The sequence below is a fragment of the Fomitiporia mediterranea genome (genome assembly GCF_000271605.1).
Source record: "Fomitiporia mediterranea MF3/22 unplaced genomic scaffold FOMMEscaffold_18, whole genome shotgun sequence".
Lineage (NCBI taxonomy): Eukaryota > Fungi > Basidiomycota > Agaricomycetes > Hymenochaetales > Hymenochaetaceae > Fomitiporia > Fomitiporia mediterranea.
In genome coordinates, this window is record NW_006760403.1 from 1,087,532 (window position 1) to 1,108,659 (window position 21,128).

Sequence of the window (21,128 nt, forward strand, 5' to 3'; positions counted from 1 at the left end):
GGAATGCTGACGACAAGTCCCCGATACATGCCAGTATCTGGCGGAGTGATAATTCCTGATCAGCAGAAAATTCAAATTGTGTAAATAAAAGGCGGCGAAAAAAAGCGGTCAAGTAATGCGATGCGGAAAAGGATTCGTGATAATAACATGATTTTGAGTAATGAATGGCAGACAGAAGAACGCGACATTTATCCTACTCGTTGCCTCTCGATAATGGATTTCTGCCTGGAATCACGAGATACTCGCCTGCTGACATTAGTAGTGTCCTCCTTGCTACGTCACTGACTCACCAGTAGTACTCCATGACGTTTGCCTGCCCAAGTTTCCGAAGGAAGTTCTCGTCATGCGTGATAATTATCAACTGGAAGTTCGCATGGTTCTTCCGTTCATTGATAATACTAGCCGAAATAACACCCCATTTAGTTCCGTCGTTAAAGCGCAAGTAAGCTTAACTCACTCCACTAGACTCGCGGCCAAGGCGTCGATGTTTTCGACGTCAAGTGCATTAGTTGGTTCGTCCAATGCAAGAATACCACAGTTTTGTCCGAAGGAGTCCGATAGCGCCAACCGAATTATAATCGACGCCAGCATCTTCTGACCAGCGGAACATCGGCCGCGCATATCCATTTCAACTTGGTCTTTGGTCATGACGACCTTTTCTGTACGCATGAAGGGCATGTGCGGACTATATGATAAAGAACCCACCCGATAATTATATGAGCGCTTTGATGCCCCTCCCTCCACATCTGAACGAATTTTAATACCATCGATATCTTTATAAAAGTGGCAAAGTAAGTGAATTGAATGAATTGAATCAGCGGGTGCTTCCGAACCTGTTCCCTGATACGTCTTATTCCAGAGATGACGCATCGTATCATTTACCTCCTCCATTTTCAAACTGTGGTATTTCATTATGGCACTAGGCGCATTAGATCAGACCAAAGCTGCGGCAGTAGTGAATGCATTGAGCTTACTTGTCGAGTGCCTTTGCGTATTTTTCCAGATCGTTATTGGCCATGTCTGACATCTTCGAGTAATGAGTCAGCATAAAATTCTTGTCGGAGGAGGTTCATTCAATGCTTACTTTGACCTTGATCAACTGGTCAGTGTACTGTTTGGTGACATCCTTGAATTCGCTTAAATCTTTCTCAAGAACTTTCAGTTGATCCTTCAATGAACTCAACTCCCCACCAAGACGAGAGTACTAGGTCGATTGTCAGTTTTATCATTAACATAAACGTTGGAAAATGAACCTCTGCTTCCATGTCACCTTCCCGTTTCTTCTCCGCAGCATACTTTTCGTCAAACTGTCTGCGTGCCTTCGCAGCCTCCTCCATATCGAAGGCTTCAATTTTCTCCTTGTTTTCAGCGATGTTCTTCCTCAGCTTCCTGATACGTTCGTTATCCCTGAGGTTGGCGAGGAAGCTATCACTTTCATGAATTTCCTTCTCCAATCCGCCTTTCGTCTTGCGGATCTCCTCGATTGAGGACTCGTGCTCACGGATGCTTTCTTCGCAGGCATCAATATTCTCTTCGCATCGCTGGAGTTCGCGACCACGCCGATTGCGAACGTACCTATATAGAGGTGATGCCGTGTAATTCCAAGATAAAATGAAACACTTACACTTCTATATCCTTGTTTGCTCTTCCGAGAGCATCCTGATTTCGGCGAACTTGCTCGCACTGTTCTTGCGCCTTCTTGACTTGCTCATCTGACTCCTCCTTAAAGAGATCATATTCACGCTGAAGACGTTCAAGAGGTTGTAGTGCTGTCTTGATCTTTTCCTCAAGACTCTGTAAACAACACAAGTGAATGTAATTCTAAGTAAGATTTACGGTACAAAACAGACCTTCAATCTCTCCGACGACTCCTTCAGTTCTTGTTGCATGGTGACAAGCTTGTCTTCGACCAGTTTCTGCTCCTGCACTTTATGTCGAAGCGAGCTCTCTTGAAGCTTGATGGCATTTAGCTCATCTTCTTGTCGCCGTAAACGATTGATTTGTTGTTCGCGGTCGTTCTGAATAGTAGATTTTTCTCTTTCCAATTTTCGTCTGTCAGGGGATTATGTCAACTTGAGATATCATCCTGTCTGTACGTAGTTGGTGGCTTACATTTCTGTACTGAGGTTCGCTAGCTCCTCCTGTACGTCGTCCGCCGTTTTCACAGACCCTGTTGCAGATAGGCTTTCTTCCAATCTAGCCACCTCTCCTCGCAACCGTTCGGAAGACGCTCTGAGATCAGTCACAGTCGACGCCTGTTGCTTCAGAGTCTGTAGTTCCTTCAACTCCTGTCGCATCTTCTCGAGCTTTTCCTGGGCCTACGAACATATTAGTTGAAGATAAGCTTGAGAAGAAGTTCCGCGCACGATATCCTTGGATGAGAGCGCTTCTGATACACTGGCTTCGGTCTGCTTGAGACGTGTCTCAAGCTGAGGGATTTCTTGTGCCTTCAACCTGTCTCGTGTCAATTCCATCGGCAAAAGACCTTGTAGCCGTTTAACTTCGTCCTCCCATTCCTTAGCTTCTTCTTTGATCTCCGCCTGAGCCTCTGGCGATAACTTGTTCATTTGGCCTTCAAGCTAAAGAAGAGTGAGCGTTAATGTTCAACAAATTCTGGTGGAATCAGTGGTGTACATACATGCTTCTCAAAGTCCTTCATTTCGTGGTCACCCAGAGCCCTGTTACATGCAGTGCACTTTTTCAAAGCCTTTCCACTTCTTAGAAGCAATTCGTAGACTTTCTTCGTGCCTTCACCAGTAGTAAGGCGTCTAACCTAAGGGTCAATACGCCATGGCATCGTTGATTTATAACTCTGAAGAGCTCACGCTCGGCGGTCTGCAAGTTCAGCGTCTGCCTCGTCGAGGGCAGTCTGAACTGACGCATGTCCCTCAAGCTCGTCCTTGAGCCTCTTATCAAGACCTACAAAACGATGAGTGCTGGTAAAGCTGGTATTAGCATCCCGAACCTTTCAGGTCATCGCGCTTTTGCTTTAATTGGCTCGTCATAGTCGAGACGGTCGATTCCAGATGCCTGAGGTTAGCGTTGGCATCGTTTGCATCGTTTTCAATATCTGCGGCTTCCCGTTCCTTTTGGCTTGACAAAGGATTAGCAATGGTTCAAATAACAAAAGCGAATCTAGTCACCCAAGTGTTCTATCCACGTCACGTTCCATATTCTCAGCTCGGATATCGAGACCAATTAGTTTTCTGAACTTCGCGTTATTGATCTCAATAATATCTTTCATGTCCTGGGCCTTCTTCTGAACGTCAGCTCGAATGAGGTCCAACTTGGCTCTCGCATCCGCCTGGAGACTCAGGTTCTTCAGCTCTTGATTGAGGTTCTCGCGCTTTTCTTCCAGAGCCCTGATTTTATTCGACGCCTCTTGAATCTTCGCTTCATACATGGCGTCTTTAATCTCTGACTTAATGCTCTCGATGCGAGCAGCCTTTTCTTGCATGTCCGCTTGAAGAGTGGATAGCTCTCGCGGCAAGGAATGACCTGAGCTGAGGGTGGATTCTGATGTCGAGATTGACTTCTGTAGTGAGGCCTACGAAACTAGCGCATTAAAGAACACAATTTAAAGAGTCCACAACGAGCTTACAATCTGGTCCTGCAAATTGAACTTCTGCTGCTCCAATAGCCTGTGTTCAGTATGCAGATTAGCTTGCTTATCCTTGAATTCAGCTTGAGCCGTTGCTGCTTCGCCCTGACAAGACCACCGTCAGTTACAACAGCACGACACTATAGCACGACACAAAGTGTTGACTACAGCCCCGACTAACCTGAAGTTTCTCTAGATGCCCGATGGACCTCTTTGCCATGTCATCTAAAAGACCTCTAAAGGATAAAAGTTGCTCCCTTTCGTAAGGTAATCGTTCAAACCCTCTGAAATGGAACTGCTCGGCAATGCGATGGATCTCCTTATCCCGCTCCTCAACATCTTGTTCATGTTTCTGAACCAGAGATAAAGTCAAACATCCATAATAATGATGGTTACAAACCAACCTTCTTTTCTGCTTCAAGTCCTCCACGTTCTTGACGAAGAGTCATCAAGTTCTTTCGTGCAGTCTCAAGGTCTTCCAATGTGTCTTGCAGTCGCCTTTCCTCGCGCAATAACTTTTGTTCCGCCTCTTTCTTATAGCGGTCAAAGTTTCGACGACGTTCTGCAAGCTGGTCGTCCGACTCTAATAATTTTGTGAATCCCGTACTTATAAGAAGATAGGAAGAACAGGTGCGAACCTGTCATTTCCTTTACGTGCGCCATCGCTTCCTCAAGGTCTTTAGTATATCGCTCAACGTCGTTTTGCAGATGCTCAATTTCAATGTACTTCTCGCGGAACTTCGTGGCTGATTCGTAGAATCTCTTGTTTGACGCGATCAGCTGGTCGCATTCTTCTCTTAGCTTCTCATGCCGCATTTCTTTAACGGAGATGGAGGATTGTGAGTCATGGACACGGGCTTTGAGTTTATCGGCATGAGCTTTCTCTCGTGACAAAGATTCTAGCCTTTCTTTGTCAACTTTAAGTTCTGCAACTCGTTCTTTGCGTAACGCTTTGATCGCATCAAGAGCCTTTGTATATCTTCGGATAATCAATGCAGCGCCTTCAGTTTGGTTTATATGAGTAGCCTACCGTGTAGCTTCGAATATATCATCGAATTTCTTCTTCAACGCTGCTGGCTCAGCCAAAGGCCAGTACGAGTCTTCTTGATGACAGAAGATAACATTTTCTAGGACAGCCTTGGAGACTCCAAGAAGATTTGGTATTTCAGCATCAATCTCGGCACATTTGGTCGATATCGTCGCCCTCTGAGTTTTGAACGTCTTCAATGTGGTTAAGCCCTCGCAACCGAAGTTAACACTCACCTTTCCGTTCGGGTTTCCATCGGCAAGTGAAAGGATACTTTCAAGCGTCTTCATTGTCAACCCAGCGGTTTTCTTCACAGTGACAGAAAGATTTCGAACAGCAAGCATTCTCTGGCCATTTGCTGCGACGAATCTAAGCTTCACCTGCGCCTTGACCTCCTTCTCATTCGCCATCTTCGGGTCATGGACGAAGGCGCCGCCTCGCGAGTTCGGAGGCTGATCACCAGTGGTAGCATACTTGAGGCACTCGATAACTGTCTGAAAGATTCTTCGGTCAGTCACGGCACAAGTGCTCGGCCAAGACGCATTTGGATTCACCGTCTTTCCTGAACCGTTGTGTCCGACAATGACAGTCACAGGAGAAAAGAACTCAATAACAGCGATGTTCTTGTCATCAAATGAGCGAATGCCTCGAATGGCAAGTTTGTTGAGCGAGGCCATGGGTTCAACCGCCTCTGTACTGAGGACAACTGGAAGGACTCGATGCCGATGCCTCAGCCCGAAATGTCTCTCTTACGCGTTATTCAATAACGCGTGACAAAGTCATAACGCGACGCGTTGTATTACATAATCTATGACTTTTGCGAGCAGCGAGGACCAGATACTGGCGAGAACTAAGTACATCAATATAACGACTGTGTCTAATCTGTCTCCATCTGATCGTGTGTGTTAGAATCAGATCCGCTACTATTATCACCCCCCTGGCGCGCTTGCTCTTGCACGGCTCGCAAGAACGCCTCAACGCCAGTCCCAGCCTCTTCAGGAAGCCCAAGTTGTCGAACGAGCCCGCCGAGGAGACCAGTATGGAGAGCCTGATCAAAATTCCTCACAGCCACCTGGAACTGAGGACTTGCAATAATTTGTTGTAACACTTCTGCCGACGGAGGCATAGGTAGATCTGCTGGAAGATGAGGGAAGAGCGAGGGAATCAAATCTGGATGGTTCGTAAACAGCGGTCCAAGGGTTTCCACGGTGAGAACATCTTGGAGAGATACAGCTGTAGTAAATATGTAAATAAGTATCCGAAATTGTAAAAGATCACTTACTCGGCTGGGTGGGAGGAGGTTCCGATGTCATACTAGTGACCAGCTGCCGAAGATGTGCAAGTTGCGTGGGATCGAGCGGAGGCATGGACGATGATGCGGCTCTATAGATTATGCTCAGTTTAGCGGACAGTGATTAGACTGCGCTGTGACTTACCCTTGTCGAGAAGTCGAAGCCTGGGGAGCTGACGAACTTGAGGAAGACGCGGTATTCCATGTCAAGGGTCGCTCCGGATCCTCCAGAAGTGCATTCACGTTATTGACAAACTCTTCGTCGCGAGCGGGAGAAGCATCCTTAATCGAAAATAAGTTATTAATTTAGAGCGTGGTTGTTAAAAACAAGCACACCTGGAGCCAGAACTTTCCATCGAGGTTAGATGCAGTTGTTCATCACAAAAAGAATACGAAAGACGTACGAAGTGCTTCTGATTTGAGGACATGAACCTGAGAACATACGTCCTCCCACCAGGGGCTTCGGGTACCTTCGAGAATGACGCGTCTTGAGAGAATAAAATCAAATCCTAAATGCGTGGGTCATTAGTGCACAGTGCACGCGAGCGCATCTCATATATAGCCACCTCGTTTATTTGATTCGTTTCTCTATTCCTCCATTGGAAGTGCAAAAGACCATCTTCGTTAAACATATAGATAGCACCTTTAGTAGGGACTGCATCGAGAGAGTTTGTTCCTGGACGACGCTCATAGCGCCCGGCTTTGAATGCGAGGAGAGGTTCAGAAGCCATTGAGAAACGACAGTGTTCGTGGCGAGGAAGAGCAGAAGAGCAGAAGACAGACGCGAACGCGAACGCGAGATGACGCGTCCACATTACACCATCCGAATTTGGCAGATTGATCCCCGAATATGACAAATATGTACCTGGACTGAGCTTGTTCCACTTCTACTACTTACTACATTTTCAATCTCTCTTAACAACTGCTCAACGTCCATCCATGTTTGACGAGTCGGCTGCATGGGGTGCCCCGGAGGACACCTCTTCAGGGGACATTGTGAAAGACGCAATTAGGAAAGAGCAACTGATCAAGTATGTCATTCTACCATTCGCGTTTCGTCGTATGCAGTCGTTGTTGTTGGAACTGATGCTACTCCCAGGGAGCTTGTCGCAGCCCAGGAGGATTTGAGGGGTAAGTCAATGCCATCAGTTCAGAAGACGTGTGTGGAACTGGCTATGCAGCTCTACAGGCAAAGGTTCAAACGACGCGCACCGACATTGAAAAACTCAGTTCAGGGAATGCGACACTGCAGATGTACATTGACAACCTGACTATGCAGATGGCAAAACGACGATGAATAATAGATAGTAATGTATTTCTCTACCATTGGATTGGATGTTATGTCATGTGTTTGCTTGTGTAATATTATCGCGTGGGCGCCGATCTTTCTGTCTCGTCCAAAAGTTTCTGAAGCCGACTGCATGTCTTTGCTGTTGGCATGCTCTCCTCCTCGTCCTCAGCGCACGTCCTACGCTCTTTTTCTCATCCTTTCCGTGCTTCCAGTTGCATAGCATCCCGTTCTTTTCGTTCTAGTCATGTCTGCCGCTCTTGTGTTTCCTTGCTTCACACCAGATCTGTCGCCACCGAACATGGAGCTGGTGCACAGGCTGGTTCAGTTAATGACACCCGATTCTTCGATCTAGTCAACCTTGTGGACAAGACTAGGGAAAACCTCAGTCGAGGTTCCTCAACTGAAGAGAAAACTGCAATGAGTCACTTCAGGTTGTCGAAGAATAAACGACCGGTCAGGAAAGGTCCGACTGAACCGCCAACGTTAAAGGCCCATGTTCGAAAGGCAAAAAAGCTACTGAAGGAAATGGCATCCAAAGAGTCTATCGCTTCTGAGAAAGCTAGTTCGTACAAGTCGCTTTTCTGAAACAATGTAGATATGTTAACTACTAGACCTTGCAGGCAAGTCAAAAATTAGCAAGGCTGCAAAACAGAGGGAAAGGGACGCAGAGGCAGTTCAGGAGCTTATTGCGGGTGCAACTGGAGAACGAAATACCGGGTTCGCACCTGAGGCATGGAGTGATGACTGGGGAAAAGACGGTGCGTTATTACTCACACTGCCAATGGTATGCACTTGCTCATTGCTGCTTGGGAACAGCGCTGGTGCCACAATCTGCATCAGAGGGTTATGGTACGTTTCAACATGCCATGGTGCCTGTACGTGACTACGGCCGAAGAGTAGAGGGACTCATCGAGCATTCGGAGTCGGAAATGCTTGAAGGTACATTTATCGCTTAGTTTTCTTGTATGCATTATTTTCTAATAAGTTTGTTAAGAAATTGAGCCGCCGACAGGGAAAGTTCCCATTGCAACTCTCGCTCATGGACTTGACCGAGTGCTTTTCAAGTAGGTTAAAAACTGTCACGATACGTATACCGACTCGTTATTAACAACTTCATTAGTCCTGGTGTACACTGGGTTCAAGATCCGCGGTCGCGCGTGTACAACTTCAACCCCTTCGTACAAAATGTGCCAGATATCAAAGACTTTGGATTTGAGCGCCTTCCCCCATTTATTCGAAGCTCTAGAGATACGGTACAAGCTTTTTGCCTTACTTATCATATCGCTGTTAATACTTCTACGCAGATCATGAGAGGTCTGGCCGAATCGAAAGGGAAACGCTTTGCAGGATCCACTTCCTCTCTGACCGGGCTTCTTTGCCATATATATTTCCTCCTTTCTCAAGACCACACCGTCGATGTCAGAACAATGGCTGCTCCTTTCTCAACTGCAGTAGGTTGTACTACAATAAGTAATAGCGAGCTCTAAAACGGTTTTCAGAGGACAACGTTCACTCCAGGACAGCGCATGCCAACGGCAGTAGTATTCAATCATAAAAATGGTGTATACATGATCGACTCCGATAGTACCGATAATGATGATAGTGAATGGAACATCCTCATGTGGCTGGTACGTTGTTTCATAGGAGTACGACTCGGGATTTAACTTACAGTCGTTAGGGTACTATGTTGGAGAGCTTCCTCACTTTACCAAGGAACGAGTTTGAGAAATTACTCCGTACCTTGAGTCCCGAAAACACATTTGAAAAACAACCGGAAGCGTACCGATACTCACAAGTATGTCCCAACCTCTATGATCTATTACATAGGATCTTATTGTTGGATATTGGCCAGTCAAAGTCATTTGTGATGCGTTCCCAACTCGATTGTGTCGACCCACGACTTCCAGGCTCCGGAGTTTTCGACATCAAAACGCGTGCTGCCTTGCCTCTTCGCATGGATAATTTGAACTTCAAGGTAGACAAACATCGTGTATCTTGCAAGCGACACTGTTAATTGCTGTTTAGGAAAACTCAGGCTACTTAATCACCTCATTACATGGATATCTACATAGCTTTGACAGGGAATATTACGATTTGATTCGTTCAGCTTTCTTGAAGTACAGGTAAGAGACTATGCTCATTCCATTTCTCTTTTTTCTTAAATGTCACCCCGTAGCTTCCAAGCTCGAATTGGTAATATGGATGGAATCTTCCTGGCATACCACAACACCGCAAGAATTTTCGGCTTTCAATACGTACCACTAGAGGAGATGGATCGTCGACTCTTTGGTGATTATTTAGAGAAGAAGCCAAATGGGATCAGTCTTGGCCAATATGAGACAGGCGGTACTGCGGCAGGCTGGCGCATTTTCAAGAAGTGTGTTAGATTGTTGGAGGAAATTGCTAGTGAGATCGCGGAATGCTTCCCGGGGAAGGTGAGTTTTACTTCAATCACCACTAGACCTCAAACGCGTAATTGCATATACTGATAATTGTTATAAGTCTGTCACTTGCCTAGCGGAGACACGCAAAAACCGGGGCGTTATGAGGATCTGGGTTCAGCCCGTAGACGAAGAAACCGAGCCAACCAACGACGACGAGATACCGATGGTCACTCCGAGTTTGAAGAAGCCTATAGTTCTGCTAGAAGTGACGACGCATAATTTCTTAGACGGTCAACCAGTCCTTGGTCCAGGAGCAGTCTTCGGATCAAAGAAACCATGTAAGTCTTCCTTACGCGAAAACGCTATTCAATGATGCACTCAACACATCGACACACTTTAGGGACGGTCCAGTGGTCAATTTCTCGATCCACACTGTCAGAACGCATCATTCGAAAAGAACTCGTAGAAGCAAAGCATCGCAAGAACAGACCGACATCGTATCCAGCAGGTGTCGACGCTGAGAACTTGGAAGAGTTCATAAAGAATCTTGGGTTCGGGAATCCAGAGACTATGCCCAATGCAAAGAACTTCAAGCGTCCAGATGCTTTTATTCGACGTTGTCGGATGATTGCAAGAGCCGGAGCTTTGGAAGCTGAGCGTCTGAAGCTTGAGGATGAGGCGAGGGGTGTGCAGGTTTTGGGACAAGAAGACGCTTTATATCCTGAGGGTCAGCTCTCATCAGCAAGTAACAAATCAAACGGTGACAAGATTTCGTTTGCTTCATTGTGAACCAGACTAATCGAAACATGCGAAGCCAGAAACATCGACGACGCTCGAACCAGCCGCAAGCGAGCCCATGCACATCTCATGAAGCAGGTGTTCCTAGCTTTGCAGCACTGCATCCATTCCTGTATTCTATACACTTATAGTTGTTTAATTATACAGTAAACTTAACTTTACACTCCTGTCCTATTCCTGCTTCACTGCAAACTCAGTCGCCAGCGACCTTCTCGCCGATCGGCGTGGTTTCAACCTCATGTTCCGTCTCTTCATCGTCGCCGACTTCACCAATATCATGACTTTCTCTGCGATCATCATCCCTCTGTAGCTCATCACGCATGTTCTCAACCTCACGGTCAACCCTTGGAGTGACACGCTCGACCATGGCAGCCTCTGCGAGAGTCTTGCGAGCACGATGCTTTGAGAGGTGAGCAGAGCGACGGGCAGGGCGCCTCAAACGACGCCGGGCCACCATGACAGGGACCGAACATTTCTGTGTAGACGATGGTGAGTTAGACATCGGAAGCGGACGCGTCAAGAACCGTCATACCTGAACTAGGTAATGCGACGTTGAACCCAAGAGTATACTTGATGAAATAATGCAGTTAAAACAAAGGTGTAGATGCTAGATGAAACCCAATTCTCACCCTTTAATCTGTCCCCTCCCACGCGAGCCCACTATAAGCATAGTCGGCTCAACGTAATCGACAATATCTTATCCCAACCCAACCAAGGAATACTAACGTCAGACTGTAACAGATAAGACGACATACTCTCAAACTCACCGAGTAGCATATGTCGACCGTTTTTCGCGTGCCAGGCTTGACAGATGACTGTTACATGGAGTTTCGTCCTCTGTAGCAGACCAACAACCTGACGGACGAGTATATACACAAGCGCTTGACGCTTTAAGAAATATCAAAACAACATTCTTACAAAATGACACAAGAATAAATATGCACCTCCTGCTGATTCCGCAGCTTTGAAACACGGTCAGTGGGGTTAGGATTTGGAGGGTCAACTAGAGTGAAAGGATAAGTTTACATATTGAGAAATTGTAGAGGTAGACGTGCCTTTGGCTTCGTTCTCGACGACCGAAACAAGAATCCTAAGGAGCAGTTAGCGTATACCACCGCACTTAAAGAGAGTAGATGCCCATACATTTCGTCGCCGTCCCTCAGTACAGTCCCAATACACCATTCAACTGCATAACGACTCTCGTCACTCAAGTCGCTCCCAACAATGTAACGCTTGGGACGACGGTTGCCCGTTTCAAGTTCATGGTCGGGATCGCCTTGAACGAGAGTAATAGTGCAGCGATCGCGCTTGAATTCTGGTCTGCCAGTCGTAAGCGGCAACGCAACATGCTTGGTCGATTTTTTTCGACGAGGATTCCTGCTGCCACTCGCATTGAGAGTACTTGGGAAGTATGGCTCAGGAGGGATAACGATATTGACTCCTTCGCCAAGGGGATCAGGACCATCTAACATGTCTATCTCTGAGGGCTCGGGGACGAGTGAGTTTTGATTGGTATTCTGAATAGTTATGGGATCGAAGTTATCATTGTCACTCCACGACTCATCCGAGTCGCCCTCGTCTTCGGCATCATCGGCGGATTCGTCATCCGAAGCTTCCAAGGACTGCGAAAACGCATTTCGGGGACGAATGGTCTTGCGCGTAGGCGTACCGCCCTCGTAATCCGACTCCACGTCCGATTGCGAAAGCTTGAGTGCCTCGACGGACGGTGAGGGATCGCGCAAAAACAGCTTCCTGCGGCGGAAGGGAGAGGCGCTGCGAGCCCGGCTCGGAACGCCTGCGTCTTGTTCGTCGACCGATTTGTCTGAAACGGCCGAAGATGATCGAGGCTTATTGCTGTCCTTGGTCCGTGATCGACCTCGATCTTTGTCGTCAGTGCTGTTACGCGTAAGAGACAGCGCCGATAGACCGCCTAAGCCACCCATCATGGATGTGAATGACTTCCTACTGAATCCACCCGTCGAGCGGGACGCTTGGGGGGTCTGAGGAGGCTCACGCGAAGCCGTACGCTCAGCGGCGTTCATAATGATCTTGGATGCTTCCTGATCGAGTTCCTGCTTCGACATAACACTATTGGTGCTGAATCGCCGACTGAGAGTAGATGGTCTGTCAGCATTGTATTCGGACGGATGGGAGGAAGCACTCAAGGCAGAGGAGGAAGAAGAACGAGTGAAAGGGAGCCCGCCTCCGACGGGCGAATGAGTGGAAGGGTCGGTACTGCCCGAGTTGTAATCGACAACCTCCTTGCCCTCTGGCGGGCTTGCGAGAGTGGCGCGGGCGTCTCTGTCTCTGTCTCTGTCTCTGTCTCTGTCCTTGTCTCTGTCCCTGTCCTTAGAAGTGGAGTACCAGTTGATCCAGCTGAGTCGTCTGGATGTCCCGGAGGACGACTGGGGTCTGTCCGAGCTCATTGACCGGGAGCACGGAGAGGAAGGTGAATGGGATGAAAGAAAGAAGAAAAGGGCGTGTTCCCACTGAAACTTACCGTTGTATTATGACCGGAGTGCGCAGCCTTCGCGATGGCTCAGCCTCAGGCTTGGCATCTGCGAACGACCTTCCTTACCTGGCCAGGCACCGTTCACCTGAACCTTTCTTCAGTTCAGTGTCTTCCGTTCGTGTACGCTTGCTATGGCCTACAGAATCGCTCTCGCAAAAGGCATTCAAACAATTCAATATCGAACGATGTACACTGCCCTTGTTGCCTGGGCCCTCAGTTCAATCAACTGACTCCTGTACCACAGTACAAAATATTACGAAAACTTACGGCAAAGTAAAATAAATAAACAGAAGTAAAACATGTCTTCTATACAGAGTTCTAAATCAATGGCCGCATGGCCTAATGGTTAAGGCGTCTGACTTCGATTGTCATACACTTGACAGAAATCAGGAGACTGCAGGTTCAAGTCCTGCTGTGGTCGAGTTTTTAGATAATTTAGAAAAACCTTAATATAATTAAAAACTTATTAAAATGTAATTTGTATTTCTTTTCTTTCTTTATATTTTAAAATTTACTTAGGTTACTTTATAAAAGTACTTAAAAGTGTTAAAAAATGTATTCTTTAAGTTAATAGTATACTCTAATTATAAATTAAGTTTACAACTCTTATACTAATTATATTTTAAGTTATTAAGATAAAATATTATATAAGAAATGAGAAGAATATAAAAAGAGTCAAAAAACTAAAAAACTATTATATAAAATAAGTAGTATATTACTATAAGTACTCTACTTATTTTATTTGTTTTAAGATTAATTCTTAATATATTAACATGAAACTTGTTACAAACTACTCTAATACATTTATATTTAATTTAGAAATACAATTTAAGGTTGAAAAAATGTTAGTGAGTGTAGGAAAGAATAGAGTAAAATAGTTAGTTTTATACATTTTAACCTTTCCTTTATAAAGTAGAATAAACAATTCATTTATAACAAATTAAGTATATAAATTAATTATTAATGTATACAACTAGAATAGACAGTTTTCTAAGTTTATATATTTAGTTTTAGTTTAGAGAAAAAATAAAAATAAATGTTATTTTATACTATACTTTAGTTAATTTTTAGTTAATTTTCTTTATTTTTGTTAGAATATTAAATATATTAAATATTAATAAATTTAGTTACTTAAATTATACAAAATGATTGTGTATTAATTAAGTTATAGTAAATTTTGTATTTTAACATATTTAGTATAACAAACTATTATAAAATATATTAGTACTAAGTATTTTGAAAACAGTAGTAAAACAAATTACTAACAAATACAATTACTTTTTAAAGAATAATAAAGACTTTTGTTACATACTTGTATTATATTATTTATAGTATATTTACAAATAATAAAAGGATAACTTGTTTTAATATATTAGTTAATTTAGTTTTAAAGTAAAAAGTATAATTATTATTACTTTTTTATATTTAAAGTAAATAATACTAAGTAACTTCTGTTTAAATTTAGAGTACTAATTGTGTACATTTTTAATATATAAATTAGAATTTAATAGTATATACTAATATTTACTATTAATAAAGTTATTATAAGTAAACCTAAATAACAAAAATATAAAAGTGTCATATGTTTTGAATATATAAGTGTCTTACAAATATACACTATTAAACTAAGACATTAATAACTAAAACATACATTTAAAACATATAATATTAATTAGTAATATATAAACTACTTTAATTTATTAGTTATAATACTATTAAACTATAAGTAGAGTTTACTAAACTCTTACTAGTATAACTTACTGTTAACATTTATTTCAAATAAATGTATTATATGTTTCAAATCATACAAACATCTTACAAATATATACTATTACTAAGATATGTTTTCTGAGACATACATTCAAGACATTTAATATTATATAGTATATAATACTTTAATCTATGAATGATAAAGTTTATACAGACATATACACAGTTAACTTATATTAATACTTACACACTATAAGTAGAGTCTACTAAACCCCTTGTTAGTGTTTTATTGTTGTAATGTTTCCCTAAGAGTAAGTTACACAAGTAAGGGTTTAGTAGACTCTACTCATAGTATATAAGTGTTAATACAAGTCAACTGTGTAGTTTGTAATTTGTTGTTAGCTTTATTGTCCTTAGATTAATGTATTATATATACTATTTGTTAACATGTATTACAATCAATAATACAATTACAGACACTACAGTAATGATAAGATGATTAATATGCATATAAACAGAACAGACACAGAACAATGAGACATGTATCAGATACACAATACAAGACATGTATCAGATACACAATAAGTATCAGATATGAGATAATGATATATTGGATGTCTAAGACATACAGACGAATGAATAACATAAAAGCAAGCAACTTAGTAACTAAATATAGATCATTATCAGGGTCTACACCCTCATTACTTGTGTGATAACCTAAGAATACACATTCTAACAGGTTATGAGCCTTGTGCTCTCTGCTTAACACTTTACATTACTACTATGAGACTATACTACACTACTTTGCATTGATACTACAAATCTACAATGGACTCACTAAGTACCTGCAATCTCTATACACCAAACAAAACTGTACCAAACTCATCTACACCTTTGAATAACTTGTAAAGGACAAATACAAGTCATTACAAACCTACTAATGTACCTAAACACTTTAGACACAACATTACACAACTAAAAGACACATCCAGATTCAAGATATGGAAGTATTGGATTAACTCTGCTATTGTAGCAACAGGCTATATGTACTTGTTCACAAATGAACCAAAGCCTGAAGACATTGAGGTTGTACACACAATCTACACATCAATAATTGATAAAGTAGCAGATCATATAATGGCTAACTTTATACATACTGGAACGTTGATTAAAACTCTTATGAGCAGATTAGAAGAACATTTCAACCCTCATACAGTTACACATAAAGCATATGATGAGTCTTTACTATTTAAATGCAATGACCATGTTAAAAACTTTGGACAAGTACTTGATAAACTAGAGCAGATATATGTACAACTAGTAGCAGATGATTTAAAACCTACAGACACTATGTATTGAGCAGCTATCTATACTACAACCCCTCCTGAATATAGTGGTACTATTACAGCTATGGAACAAGCTTGAGACATGTTTTACAATAGAAAACCTGAATCTGAGTATCAACCTATCAAGCCACAAAGACTTATTACAGTACTACACCAAGTGTTTAATGATTTTTGCATCAAAAACCCTACACAATACATAAACAACAAACCTACAATACACAGACAGGCAAATATGTTTTGTACAAAAGATAAAAAGTACAGAAAGAAGGGAAACAACAAAAATACAAGCAAACCAACCCCTGTATCAAAATGCTTCAATTGTAGCAAATCAGGGCACTTCTCCTGTGATTGCTAGAAGTCACCAACTCAATCAATGCTAGATGCCTGAGCCAAAAAGGCTAATCCTTCAGCTAACACAATAGAAGCAATGGAAGCAAAATCTGTACTAGTAGTAACTACACTGTGTGTGAACACATACATTGAACAGGTGCCAGATGTCAAAATGACAGATGTACCAGCCTCTCAGCAGGCAAATACTATTGCAAATGCAGACACAAACAACCCATTTACTAACTGGGTATGTTATAATAATATCTTGGACAAAAATAACACACTAATAAATAAATATATCCCTAATACAATCAATATAATTGATTCTAGTGTAACAATTCATGCTACACTATATTACTTTCACCTTACAAACGTACAAAACGTATTCCTGGTAACAGTTACACTTGCAAACAAATCAACAGTGACTCTTACAAAGGCCAGAGATATGATTATTGAAATTAAAAGGGGAAATTCAGGAAATACACACAATCCTGTAATTAGTAAAATAATGTTAACACATGTTTATTATCATTCAGATTTGAACTTTTCACTTATAAGTCAAGCATTATTATGTAACAACAGTTTCACATTCATGTTCAAACAAGCAGAATGTATTATTTATTACAAACAATGTGAAATAGGAACAATTAAACTTGAAAACAACCTATATACATTAAGAAACACTCATTACATGAATTCTATGAGTGGAATCAGTGTTTACAATCTATATAAACGTCTCAGTCATATCAGTTATGATTATATTAAACGTTTATTACAGAACAACACAACAATATTATCTCAAAAGATAACAAACTTTAATGAAAAACAATGTGTTGATTGTATAAAAGCAAACATTGAACAAACAGCACATCCAAAAACAAGATCTTTGGAAATAAGTGCAAACTACAGTAATATAATACATATGGATATAATAGGTCCAATATCCTATGAAGGATATAAGAATATACAATATCTATTAATGTTAGTTGATAACACAACACATTGGGTATCATTATTAAAATTATGAACAAAAGACAACACATATACTCAGTATGTTCAATAGAGCACAAACATATTTACACAACACAGTATATGAATAAAACAATTGTAAAGCAATAACAATAGAGTATTCTGTAGGAAATTCTTCTAAGAATACTTAATTAGTCAAGGAACAAAATCCAGACTAACAGTAAAGCATACACTGTAACAGAATAGAGTAGCAGAACAAACACATAAAACAATATTTAATCAAATACATGCCTCTATTACTTCACAAAACATTCTATTATGCCTATGGGCAGAAGCAGCAATGTTACAAGCATATATTCACAATAGAACTCCTTAAAGAGTAATAGGATATGTAACTCCTTATTATAAACAATACAGACACAATACTAGTATTGACAACATACACGAATTTGGTCAATACATTATAATACAGAACAAAAACCCATCTAAAATTACAGATAGAGGTTATTACAGACAATGGATAGGTTTTGACAATAATTCAAAAGGTCACATTACATAGTATGATAGAAAAATAACTATTGAACATAATATACAATTCCTCAATACAAAACCTTCACAAATTAAAGGGGACTTGGAAGACATTTAAGAAAACAAGTTAGATATCAAGGAAAATGACAACAAATCCAAGTCCAAAGGACCTAGCAACAGAGACAAATACTGCTGCTAAGTACACAAACAAGGACAGACACACTTTGAAACAAAATCCAAAGGAAACAAGATAGGATTGAATGTTCTGGAAACCTAAACAAAAGCTCCCTAAGTAATCAAACATCTTCAACACGTTTCTCCTGGACACAACAACCCAAACTATCACTCTGAAACAGCTCCTCATTTACAACAGGACCTTGGTGCATCCATAGAGGATGAAGCAACACTCTCAGAGAAAGTGAATCACTAACAGAAAATACAAAATATGTGGAAGTTAGTAGAAAACACACAATACAATGAATCCAATCAAGAATCAGACAAAACTACACAACTAAGACACTCTACTCGAAAGTGCAAAATTACAGAACGTTTGGGTGAAACAAATTTACCTAGTAAACACTCAAAAGGTCTATCATACATTGACAAAACAAATATTATGATTTATCTTAACAAATTTAACAAACTATATACAGAAATAATGACAGATCCATTATCATATAAAGAAGCAATCAATAGAAGTGATTGTGAGCTTTAGAATAAAGCTATGGACAACAAAGTACAACAATTAATACAATCCAATACTTGGGAGACAGTATATCCTCCTGATAATGCAAATGTTATTGGAACACAATTTGTATATAAAACAAAACGTCTAGCAGATAATTCTATTGAAAAACAAAAAGCTAGATTAGTTGTACAAGGAATATTTCAATGAGACAGTGAAGATTATTATAATAATGATCTATTTACACCTACTGCACACATATCTTCAATAAGACTTGCTATTGCATAGGGATGTTTAAAGAACTACAAGATACATCAAATAGATGTTAAATCTGCATACTTAAATGGAGAACTAGAAAACGACAAAATAATATTTATTAAACCTCCACCAAGTGATTTAATAAAGTTAAAACCTGGACAAGTATTATGATTGTACAAAGCATTATATGGTTTAAAACAAGCTGGACAACAATGGTATAAAACTCTATGCTGAATACTTAATACAATTGGTTTTACACAATTAGAATACAACTTTGTAGTATTCTATGTAAAGAAGAACAAATGTACAGTTGCAATACTATTAGTTCATGTTAATGATATAACTATTGTTGTACAGAGTAATAATATTATTAATATGATTAAAAACTCTCTACAATCACATATAGAAATTACAGACAGAGGCAAATTACATTGGTTACTAGGCATAGAAATCAAACACAATAGAAACAAACAAACAATAATGATGAGACAAAGACATTATATTGAAAACGTATTGCTTTGATATAACTTGCAAAACAATAGGAATTTACAAACACCTATACAACCAAATACTCAATTAGTTACAGACAATAATCTACTAGAGGATGAATGTGCATTTATGTCCAAGATACTGTATATGAATATGGTTGGATCCTTACAATATATTGCAGATTGTACACAACCAGACATAGTGTTTATAACATCCCAACTTGTAAAACATTTAAAACACCCAAGCATGTTACATTACAATACTGTAGTGTATTGCATACAATACTTGAAGGGGACCAAAGACAAATGGTTAATCTTCAGACAAGGAAATCATAATAATATCACTAGTTATATGGATGCAGACAGAATGATGCAAGAAAATAATAAAGCAATATCCAGATACACATTCTTCTTAGGAGAATTGCTCATATCTTGGTCAAGTAAAGGACAGAAACTAGTATCCTTATCTATGTATGAAGTAGAAATAATAGTACTATCAAATGGAATACAAGAAGCTATAGTATTACAATACCTAGCAGATGAGATACTGCAGATCTCTGATGCACCTACAAATATTTATTATAATAACCAAGCAGTAATTAAATCTATAGAAGTGGACGAAACAAAATACTCAACAAGAACCAAGCATATTGGCTTACAATGCAATTTTATTAAGTGTTATGTTGAGGAACAACTTATTAATATTAAGTATGTTCAAACAGACAATCAAAGAGCAGATATCCTAACTAAATCATTACATGTTCTAAAGATCAAACACCTTACAGACTTAATAGGTCTTGTAAATGTTTGAAGGGGACTGTTAACATGTATTACAATCAATGATACAATTACAGATGCTACAGTAATGATAAGATGATTAATATGCATATAAACAGAACAGACACAGAACAATGAGACATGTATCAGATACACAATACAAGACATGTATTAGATACACAATAAGTATCAGATACAAGATAATGATACATTGGATGTCTAAGACATATGGACAAATGAATAACATAAAAGCAAGCAACTTAGTAACTAAATATAGATCATTATCAGGGTCTACACTCTCATTACTTGTGTGATAACCTAAGAATACACATTCTAACACTATTCTATATTGTATATCTTGAATGTATGTCTTAGTTAATGTCTTAGTGTAATAACATATAGTAATAAGACAGTTCCACATTGTATAACACATATATACACATAGTAAGACATTAGACACATTTATCCAAAGTAAATGTTAACACTCTTACTAGTGTAACTTACTCTTAGTATTATCCTGAGTAGTACACAAACCTACAGAAGAATATTTCCTATTGTTTAGAGAAATTTATAACCTTAACATACTAACACTTACTCTTAGTATTATTTAAGTATAAACTTACAGAAGAATATTTTTTATAGACTAGAATTTACACAAGCTGACAGAAAAGCATTCTATTATTAGTTTGTATAAATTCTAAACTATAGAAAATATTCTTCTATAAGTTTATACTTTACAATAGTAAATTAAAGTTATACTAATAAGAGTTTACTAAACTCTACTTATAGTTTAATAACTTTATAGTTTATAAATTAGAGTACTATTTATACTAGTTATATTATATGTTTTAGTTATTAATGTTTCAAATATTATGTCTTACTTATGTTTCTAATAGTATATATTTGTAAGACATTTATTAACAACTATATATAATATTATTAAGTAGAAAAGTATTTTTTATAACAGAAATAACTTTTTTATATTAAGAATATTTTTTATATATTATATATAACTTTTAATACTTATTTCTTAACAGGTAGAAAATAATAGTAAACAAATAATTTAATAAACAAAATAATTATTTAAACAAGTAACTAGTAACTAGTTTAAGTAATAAAATAAGAAATAGTAC

The 21,128-nt window shown here is 39.8% G+C and overlaps 4 protein-coding genes and 1 non-coding gene across 5 annotated transcripts; 2 read left to right on the plus strand and 3 right to left on the minus strand.

The window, feature by feature from the left end:
• Nucleotides 1-144: 144 nt before the first annotated feature.
• On the minus strand, nucleotides 145-5,328 carry FOMMEDRAFT_171500 (uncharacterized protein). The gene is made up of 22 exons (XM_007271872.1): nucleotides 5,183-5,328; nucleotides 4,865-5,122; nucleotides 4,632-4,807; nucleotides 4,240-4,580; nucleotides 4,006-4,184; nucleotides 3,783-3,953; nucleotides 3,602-3,706; nucleotides 3,144-3,547; nucleotides 2,966-3,093; nucleotides 2,826-2,919; nucleotides 2,639-2,768; nucleotides 2,367-2,579; nucleotides 2,113-2,318; nucleotides 1,851-2,052; nucleotides 1,625-1,794; nucleotides 1,254-1,575; nucleotides 1,085-1,204; nucleotides 975-1,027; nucleotides 834-919; nucleotides 458-773; nucleotides 291-398; nucleotides 145-246 (listed from the first exon to the last, which is right to left on the minus strand). The coding sequence occupies exons 1-22, from the start codon at nucleotides 5,303-5,305 to the stop codon at nucleotides 189-191; spliced, it is 3,963 nt and encodes a 1,320-aa protein (XP_007271934.1). The 5' UTR covers nucleotides 5,306-5,328; the 3' UTR covers nucleotides 145-188.
• Nucleotides 5,329-5,473: 145 nt separating this feature from the next.
• FOMMEDRAFT_130164 (adhesion regulating molecule) lies at nucleotides 5,474-6,676 on the minus strand. The gene is made up of 6 exons (XM_007271873.1): nucleotides 6,486-6,676; nucleotides 6,324-6,428; nucleotides 6,256-6,267; nucleotides 6,065-6,201; nucleotides 5,911-6,011; nucleotides 5,474-5,861 (listed from the first exon to the last, which is right to left on the minus strand). Exons 1-6 carry the CDS (start codon nucleotides 6,648-6,650, stop codon nucleotides 5,506-5,508), a joined length of 876 nt encoding a protein of 291 aa, XP_007271935.1. The 5' UTR covers nucleotides 6,651-6,676; the 3' UTR covers nucleotides 5,474-5,505.
• A 1,400-nt stretch (nucleotides 6,677-8,076) lies between these two features.
• On the plus strand, nucleotides 8,077-10,383 carry FOMMEDRAFT_97293 (Pet127-domain-containing protein; the record flags this gene model as incomplete). Its single annotated transcript, XM_007271570.1, has 11 exons — nucleotides 8,077-8,149; nucleotides 8,205-8,274; nucleotides 8,331-8,463; nucleotides 8,515-8,661; nucleotides 8,710-8,838; nucleotides 8,889-9,005; nucleotides 9,063-9,185; nucleotides 9,236-9,333; nucleotides 9,387-9,645; nucleotides 9,713-9,932; nucleotides 9,995-10,383. The coding sequence occupies 11 exons, from the start codon at nucleotides 8,077-8,079 to the stop codon at nucleotides 10,381-10,383; spliced, it is 1,758 nt and encodes a 585-aa protein (XP_007271632.1).
• Nucleotides 10,384-10,470: 87 nt separating this feature from the next.
• On the minus strand, nucleotides 10,471-12,879 carry FOMMEDRAFT_171503 (uncharacterized protein). Its single transcript, XM_007271874.1, has 7 exons — nucleotides 11,536-12,879; nucleotides 11,448-11,482; nucleotides 11,337-11,395; nucleotides 11,160-11,280; nucleotides 11,022-11,088; nucleotides 10,925-10,961; nucleotides 10,471-10,867 (listed from the first exon to the last, which is right to left on the minus strand). Exons 1-7 carry the CDS (start codon nucleotides 12,816-12,818, stop codon nucleotides 10,586-10,588), a joined length of 1,884 nt encoding a protein of 627 aa, XP_007271936.1. The 5' UTR covers nucleotides 12,819-12,879; the 3' UTR covers nucleotides 10,471-10,585.
• Nucleotides 12,880-13,232: 353 nt separating this feature from the next.
• FOMMEDRAFT_t77 lies at nucleotides 13,233-13,325 on the plus strand. Its single transcript has one exon. It is a non-coding gene; the product is annotated as a tRNA-Arg (tRNA).
• Nucleotides 13,326-21,128: the final 7,803 nt, after the last annotated feature.

What these genes read in the sequence shown, in the direction of transcription:
- FOMMEDRAFT_171500 (XM_007271872.1), bottom strand. Translation starts at nt 5,305, where the DNA reads ATGGCCTCGCTCAACAAACTTGCCATTCGAGGCATTCGCTCATTTGAT. An exon ending in GAACTTGCAGACCGCCGAGC is followed by an intron (nt 2,769 to 2,825) that starts GTGAGCTCTTCA and finishes CCCTTAGGTTAG; the next exon opens with ACGCCTTACTACTGGTGAAG. An exon ending in TTGGCCGCGAGTCTAGTGGA is followed by an intron (nt 399 to 457) that starts GTGAGTTAAGCT and finishes TATTTCGGCTAG; the next exon opens with TATTATCAATGAACGGAAGA.
- FOMMEDRAFT_130164 (XM_007271873.1), bottom strand. Translation starts at nt 6,650, where the DNA reads ATGGCTTCTGAACCTCTCCTCGCATTCAAAGCCGGGCGCTATGAGCGT. An exon ending in AAACGAATCAAATAAACGAG is followed by an intron (nt 6,429 to 6,485) that starts GTGGCTATATAT and finishes CCACGCATTTAG; the next exon opens with GATTTGATTTTATTCTCTCA. An exon ending in ACCTCCTCCCACCCAGCCGA is followed by an intron (nt 5,862 to 5,910) that starts GTAAGTGATCTT and finishes TATTTACTACAG; the next exon opens with CTGTATCTCTCCAAGATGTT.
- FOMMEDRAFT_171503 (XM_007271874.1), bottom strand. Translation starts at nt 12,818, where the DNA reads ATGAGCTCGGACAGACCCCAGTCGTCCTCCGGGACATCCAGACGACTC. An exon ending in CGTCGAGAACGAAGCCAAAG is followed by an intron (nt 11,396 to 11,447) that starts GCACGTCTACCT and finishes CTTTCACTCTAG; the next exon opens with TTGACCCTCCAAATCCTAAC. An exon ending in GGGAGGGGACAGATTAAAGG is followed by an intron (nt 10,962 to 11,021) that starts GTGAGAATTGGG and finishes TATTTCATCAAG; the next exon opens with TATACTCTTGGGTTCAACGT.